The 7,117-nt window shown below is 43.4% G+C and overlaps 1 protein-coding gene across 18 annotated transcripts in view; it reads left to right on the top strand.

Annotated features, from left to right (window-relative positions):
* SIK3 (SIK family kinase 3) overlaps positions 1 to 7,117 on the top strand; it is a 262,659-nt gene that overhangs the window by 231,286 nt on the left and 24,256 nt on the right. For 14 of the 18 annotated variants that reach the window (XM_035264652.3, XM_078339525.1, XM_035264647.3 and 11 more), the window contains 4 exons: positions 312 to 465; positions 732 to 887; positions 3,949 to 4,019; positions 6,268 to 6,411. In XM_035264652.3, the coding sequence (XP_035120543.1) occupies positions 312 to 465; positions 732 to 887; positions 3,949 to 4,019; positions 6,268 to 6,411 (525 nt within the window). The remainder of the gene's footprint in view (positions 1 to 311; positions 466 to 731; positions 888 to 3,948; positions 4,020 to 6,267; positions 6,412 to 7,117) is intronic. The other 4 variants (XM_035264653.3, XM_078339529.1, XM_035264650.3 and 1 more) reach the window with 1 other exon arrangement.

Genomic DNA, 7,117 nt, shown 5'->3' with positions numbered 1-7,117 from the left:
GTTCACGCCCCGGCTTTGAAAACCTGAACTGGACTGGGGCCAGTATTTCCTCTTGGCTCACAGCCCTTGGTTTGACATGATTGGCCAGTAAAGAATAGCAGTCTCTCATCCAAACAGTAAAGGAGCAGAGAGTTAAATTCCACATTTTAGGCTTTTGCTTTGCTTTAGGATCTTAGAAACCTAAATTTAGGAAGAAAATAAATAAAATACAGCAAGTTGTACTGAACATAGCAATGCCATCAATTTTGAGATGTAAGTACGTTTGAGTAAGAATGTTAACCCAATTTCTCTGTCACTCTGTTTTCTATCAGCACGGAAGTTATGGAAGATCTGCAAAAGCTCCTACCTGGCTTTCCTGGAGTCAACCCACAGGCTCCATTCCTGCAGGTGGCCCCTAACATGAACTTCATGCACAACCTGTTGCCTATGCAAAATTTACAACCAACCGGGCAACTTGAGTACAAGGTACCTAGATAAGGGAGAGGGCTGGCTCCAGAGGAAACAGACTTGAGCTTCCTTTAAGAGGCTTTGCGGGACCTTCCCTAGGACTTAAGGGTTTTCTTATAAAGAAAGATGATTTCTCTTGCAAAGCAGCTCTGGTGAGAAGGAAGCATTCTCTAATCTCCATCATGGCCTGTGGCTCCCTTAATTTCCATAGATTAGTGTCTTGCCCCTTTGTCCCCACCTGCCCCTCATCTCATGGTTCGTCCTTCCCATTCTGCTCCTGGCAGGAGCAGTCTCTCCTACAGCCGCCCACACTACAGCTGTTGAATGGAATGGGCCCCCTTGGCCGGAGAGCATCAGATGGAGGAGCCAACATCCAACTGCATGCCCAGCAGCTACTGAAGCGCCCACGGGGACCCTCTCCGCTTGTCACCATGACACCAGTGAGTAGTAGCACAGAGCCCAATTTACTGTCTAAGAGGCTTTTGATAAGGAGATTATGAGCCTAGGGTTGGGAACCCAGGGCCAACTTATATGTCCAAATTTCCTCTTTCTCCAAACTTAGGATGCCCCAGCCCATTTTCTTCAGGCCAGTAGACTTTTCCACAGTTTGTTTTTGGCAAATTTACTTAGCTGAGTTATTTCTACATTGAACTCTGCTCCTGGAGAGCTCCTTCCTCAGTGGGTGCTCACAGGTACCCTGGTTAAGTCCAGCTGCACTTCTGCCAGCTTGGGCCAGGTAGCAGCAGCCTAACTCACAGCCTTCTCCCAGGCAACCTTTCCCTGCCAGAAGGCACAAGCGCCCTCGAATTCATTCGTTTCTAGACCGGCTTCCAAAATTGCCTTCTCACCAACACTTTGTCCATTGATAAATCCCACCCCACATTCTTGGCACAACCTGGATCACTTGATGATTTGCTTCTGCAGCTCTAGCCTAGTCAGTTTTTCTCTTAGTCGCATCTCCTTCATCTGATGGTCACAATTCAGAGATTTTTCTTCTCCCCTGGGTTCTGTTTATTTCTGGTTATTTTCCTGTCATAGGTCCATTCATTTGTTCATTCAGTCTCATAGTACCGTAAGATTGGGTAGTGACTATATCCATATCCCTTGGAGATGTTTTAGGGCAGTGCCACTTTGAGGACCCTTTCCTTCCTTTAATCCATCCTTTGTAAAATATAGTGAAAGTGAACCATTAGAAAAATGAAAATTTCAAAACATAAAATACAAGGCTAAATTTTTTATTGAGTTCAGACAAAATTAGTCTGTTAAATTGCCAAAGTTTCTCTTTATTTTTTTTCTCCCACTCTCGACTCTGCCTTTTTTTTTTAAATTTAGTTTCTCTTTATTTTTTTAAATTGCTAAAAGTTTCTAAAAGGTTTTTGTTACAAATTGGTAACAAAATCGTTTGTGGGCATGGGTCCATGGGCCACACTCTCGGTAATGAAGGAATTATGTATCACAGCCCTTGGCATCACTGACAAGATCAACAGTACAAGATCATCTGTGATTACATGGAAAATTAGGTGGCAGAGGCATCCAGAGATGCACGAGACCTATTTGGAAGGACCGTGGTCAGCTTTATGGGAGGTGGGGTTACTCACTGCGGCCACTGTAACTGTTTTTGCCAGGGTCACTAACGGGTTCTTATTGATAAATCCAGGGGACATTTTATCTTTTTGGACATCCCAACTGTATTAATCACTGTTGACTTTTTTTTTTTCCTTGAAATATTTTCTGGTTTTGGTGTCTGTGGCACCACATTCCCTGTGTTTTCCCTCTGCCTCTCCTTTTCACATTTCTTTTCTGCTTGTTCCTTAAAGTTGGCAAAATCCAGAGTTTTATCCTAGGCCCTATTCTTATCTCCCTTTATGTACTTTTTCTGGGTCAGTGTGTTCACCCCGTAATTTCAGTTACCATCTGACTCTGCAGCCCAGAAACGCTCTTCTGAGTTCCATACTTATGTAACTGTGACTGCCTACTGGTTGGATTTAGTTGGATATCCCACAAGTATTCACAACTTTTATTCAGCATGTCCCAAATGAACTTACCATTACTCTGTGAAACCTGTTCCTCCCCTTGGGTGACAGTGAATGGCAGTGTCATTCTCCTGGTTACACAAGTTAGGAATGTGTGTTTTATCTTTAACTTGTCCCTCTCCTATTCCCCACATCAAATCAGTTATCCAGTGCCTGTGAATTAAACATCTTACTTCTCCACTTCCCTTTCCTTAACTCAGGTCACTTGTCATCCATTGCCTGGATTGACACAGTGGCCTCGTAACTGACTTCCTTGCTTCCGGTTATGCCCCCTGATCCCTCCCACCAGCCCTTTTCACACTGCAGCTAAAGCAAGCTGGCTTTTGGAAATATAAATCTTATAATATCATGCCCTGCTTAAAATCCTTTAGTGATTCACCACTGTTCTTCCTCAGACTTCTTCGTGTGTTGTTCAGGGCCACTTATAACTGGCCACCGTGTTCCTCTCCTGCCTCATCTACGGCCACTTCCTGCCTCACCCTGTTCACTCCACCCTTGTAGAACTGTGGTAAGGGATCTGGAGCTTCCCTAGGAACTTTCAAACAAAATTATTCCAAGAGGGTTTTGTTTTGTTTTGTAATTATCCATTTCGTACAATGCTCTTTTGTAATAATTGAAGTGTGATTTTTGTCCTAGTGGCTGAGGCATGGTGATAATGTGGGCACCTAGGCTGTGGGTAGCTAGCAAGGATGCAGATGGGAAAGTCACAGTGATGCCTGCATTGTGGTGGCTCTCATTTCACTCACGTTTTGGTGGGTAACAACTATTTTAAAGCACTGAATTGAAACTACGCAATTGTGTCTTATGTACTAAAATGTAATTTCAGTAATTCACTATGTTTTCCTGGAGTTAAGACATTTAAACTCTGGAAATAACAGTAATATGAAACAACAGGTCAACTCCTAGACATTCCAGGTTAACAATCTTCTACTATGTTTTCAGGTCCTCAAACACCTACAGTCCTTCTCTTTTCTTCAGCTTGGAAAGCTGTAACTCCTGTCCCTCTTTGCCTGGCCAGCTCCTATGCATCCTTCAGGTTCCTGCTAGGTGTTACCTCCTCCAGGATGCTTTCCTTAATTCCCAAGCACCCCTGTTAGAAGACTTGGTTGGGCTGTTTTTTAATTGTCTGTTTACTTTTCTCCATCCTCTACTAGACTGTAAAATGAGAACGAGGTCTGTATCTGTAAATTCACATTTTATCCTGTAACATAGTAGTGATTCAGCTATTTATTAGATTAAGAAATTAATGAATAAAGATAAATAAGTGGAAGAAATTCTAAGTAGGATTACCTAAGCAAGGTGAAAATGGAAAAATAGGTATATGATATCCGATATAACCCAGGGGTCCTAGAAAAGTTCTGTAAATAAGAAAGTCAACACAAAGTCCCACCCCAAGCCCAGTTACTAGAATAAGAGGCATTGTAGAATAAGCTGCCACCTTGAGCTTTTCCTTCCTGTCTCTCTTCAGGCAGTGCCAGCAGTTACCCCTGTGGACGAGGAGAGCTCGGATGGGGAGCCAGATCAGGAAGCTGTGCAGAGGTAATGTGACATCTGGCAGTGCTTGCAGAAGTCCTTGGGCAGGCTCCCCCTGCAACCAGCGAAAGGTCACCTCTGCCCAAGGAGGTGGTACAGTGCAGCTTCAACATTTGTGGTCACTTTGCTCAAGCCAGATGGCATGTTCCTCCCCACGTGGAAGTAACAGAAGACTACCCAGAAAATGTCTTTTCTGTAAGCACCACTGGAAGTCCCCTAAGTGACAGCAATAACCATAAGAACTTTTTCTTTCCTCCCTCCTTCCTTGTCCCCTGCTTTCATATTGCAACTCTGATAGTATTCACAAGGCACAAAGCCTGCTCCTACCTGCCAAGAACTGTTTACTGAAAAGGAATTGGAGATTTGGGATGACAGTGATCCTAGCTAGTCTGGCCATGGACCTCTGGCATGGACTCTTTCTTTCCAGGAAAAGGAATACCTCTTGTACTGTTTGCTGTGTGCTTCTTCCACCCCCTTGCACCAACCAAGAGATCTTGAAAAAAAGAATATGGGATTCGGGCCAGGGACAGATGCAAATATCCATTGTTTTCAGAACCTTGTTGAGAGATACCTAATTCACAGAGAACGGCAGTGACCGTCAGGCATGCTGTACTGTTCATTTGGCCTCAGTTCCATTAGCCCTGCTCCTCAGCTCCCTGCATGTCCCCTTGTGGGAGTCGATTTTCTTATCATCCGGGGAGGGGGTTTCACCAGAATCCAGCATGTGTTTTCCCAGAAATACAGGTGTGCTTCAAGATTATATGTTTTTTTCCTTTGAGGGAAATTGAAATAAAATGGTTTTCATGGGCTTTTGGGGGAACTTTGGGTGTCTTTATCAAATGGTTATTAAAGCACTAATGGCTTACTCTTTGGCAAGTTCACATAACGCTAATTACTCTACAGCCTGTTAACTGATTTTAGCTTAAAGGGGCAAGGTAGTAAAGAATGAAATGAGACCATTTTTTAAGAACCTGACAGTTGCTGGCTAGGACTCTCATCCTACCCCCAGTAGCTCTGTATGAGAGCTGCTATTCAAAAAGCAGCTGGTCCGGTGTGGAAAGAAAACCATGGCAAACAGTGGCGTTGGCAGGTGGATCAGCTCCTCCTACAGCTTGGCCAATAGAAGGAAAATGGTGGTAAATTTTTTTTTTCCTTGATGCTGTTGTTTCTATAGTTTGCTGATAACAGGGTATATACAGTTACAAATGGGCCCTGCTGGGTCATGAAGAAATGAGCAATCAGGAAATTTACTGCCTTTCTACCTTAAAAGAGACAGCAGCATTTTATCTTCTTTGTCTTAGACTTTCCTTCCTCCAGGTCCACCTTCTTTCCTCTTTAGACCAACGTTTCAAGGGTACTAATGCCTGTCAGTTTTGATGTAATAAAAAGGTATAGTGCCTCTTTTATTCATGCCCCCAGAAGAGCAGCAGCGGTGGAGAAAGTCATCCACCAGATGCAGAAGGACCAATATCTTATTAATGGTATTGATTAAGTGGAGGGTCTGAAAGATCTTCAGAGGAAAAGCCATCAGCTTGTGAACGCTTTGTCTTTTGAAACTCTTCTGTTTTTATTTTTTGCCTTGCTTTCCCCCCCTAAAAACAATTCTAAACATTTCATGTGGTTTTATTTCTTCATCCTCTACAGAATGTTGGTTCCCCAAGGACCACATCAGTTTTTCTTCTCTGATGCTTGAGTTATAGTCACCGAGAGAGAGGGAAGGGGTGGTTTTGGAATTCACTTATCCCCAAATTGAAGGATCAGTTTTGTGTGACCTGTAGTAAAGAAAGTCTCAAACCCGGGGCTTATGAGATCAAGAGACATACACAGAGTCCTTCTGAATTACCTCCCCAGGTTCATCTCTAGGAATAGTCCTTAGGGCTCATTTCCTCTGACTTGTATTTTAGAAATTTGGAGGGAAAAGATGAATAAATTAACATGGAGAAAATAAATTCTTCTACCAAATAGAATGAAGCAAGGAAAAGTGATCTCATCTTTGTGAGCTAGACCTGCTTTCTCTCTTCTCTTCAATGGCTATTCTTAGGTTCAGAATTCAGCCACTTCATTGTCAAGCCAATTTCTGTTGGCCGACGGGACGTGTTTCACTTCCATCCAGTCAGGGATCTGTTTGCCATGGAGCCCTTCGTGAGCTCTGGCACTGTCTCACTGAGTGCTCTGGATTAACTTCTAATGCTTCTTGTGGAGGAATATTCCTGTCTGTCTTTTTTACTATGAAATGTGCTCCTGCTTGTTGCAGATACTTGGCAAATAGGTCCAAAAGACATACACTGGCCATGACCAACCCTACAGCTGAGATCCCACCGGACCTACAACGGCAGCTAGGACAGCAGCCTTTCCGTTCCCGGGTCTGGCCTCCTCACCTGGTACCTGATCAGCATCGGTGAGTAGCCACATGAGCTGTGCGAGCTCCTTGAGGCTCATCGGACAGGCACCCTTCTGATTAGTCTCACAGCGACGGTGACTAGCATTGTGGCTTTAAATAGAAGCCAGCTGTCTTCCTGAACTCACATCTTCTCAGCTCCTTGCACTAAGCAGTGCACAGGGCAAAGGTTTTTTACTGCACCCTGGAGTAATGCGAGCTTCCTCTCTCCCATTACCCTGCAGACCTGTTTATTGTCTGCATTTGATTCCCATGATTCTAGATGTTGATTCTTAGATAAAATTGAACTTGAGACCTGCAAGGAAATGAAACTCTCAGAATGCCACCTGGAAACAGGAAGATTTGTAGTCATATCGATAGACTTGACCTTTAATAATCCATCACCTTCAAAAGAATGAGCATTTCATATCGTGTTACCATTGAACTACCAGCTTGGAAATGAAGACAAGCCCCTTGTGAATAGCAAAGCAGAGATCCTCTTGAGTGATGTATTTAAGAGGTCATTCTTTCAATATTCTGATGGCAGAATCTTTTGCTAGGTTCCATTACATTTATAATCCATTCTCTTGAAGAAACAAAAGCAAGTTTAACTTTCCTGGCCAAGAAAACTTCATTGACTCCAAGTAAGCCTGGAAGCAGGTGCAGAATGACACTTTGCTAGACGAAGAAGATTATTGTCTTCTGTGAATACCTTGATGACTAAAAA

Source organism: Callithrix jacchus, chromosome 10 (assembly GCF_049354715.1).
Source record: "Callithrix jacchus isolate 240 chromosome 10, calJac240_pri, whole genome shotgun sequence".
In the NCBI taxonomy this organism is placed as follows: domain Eukaryota; kingdom Metazoa; phylum Chordata; class Mammalia; order Primates; family Cebidae; genus Callithrix; species Callithrix jacchus.
Note: the sequence above shows the minus strand (reverse complement) of the source record. Positions and strands in the feature narration are given on the sequence as shown.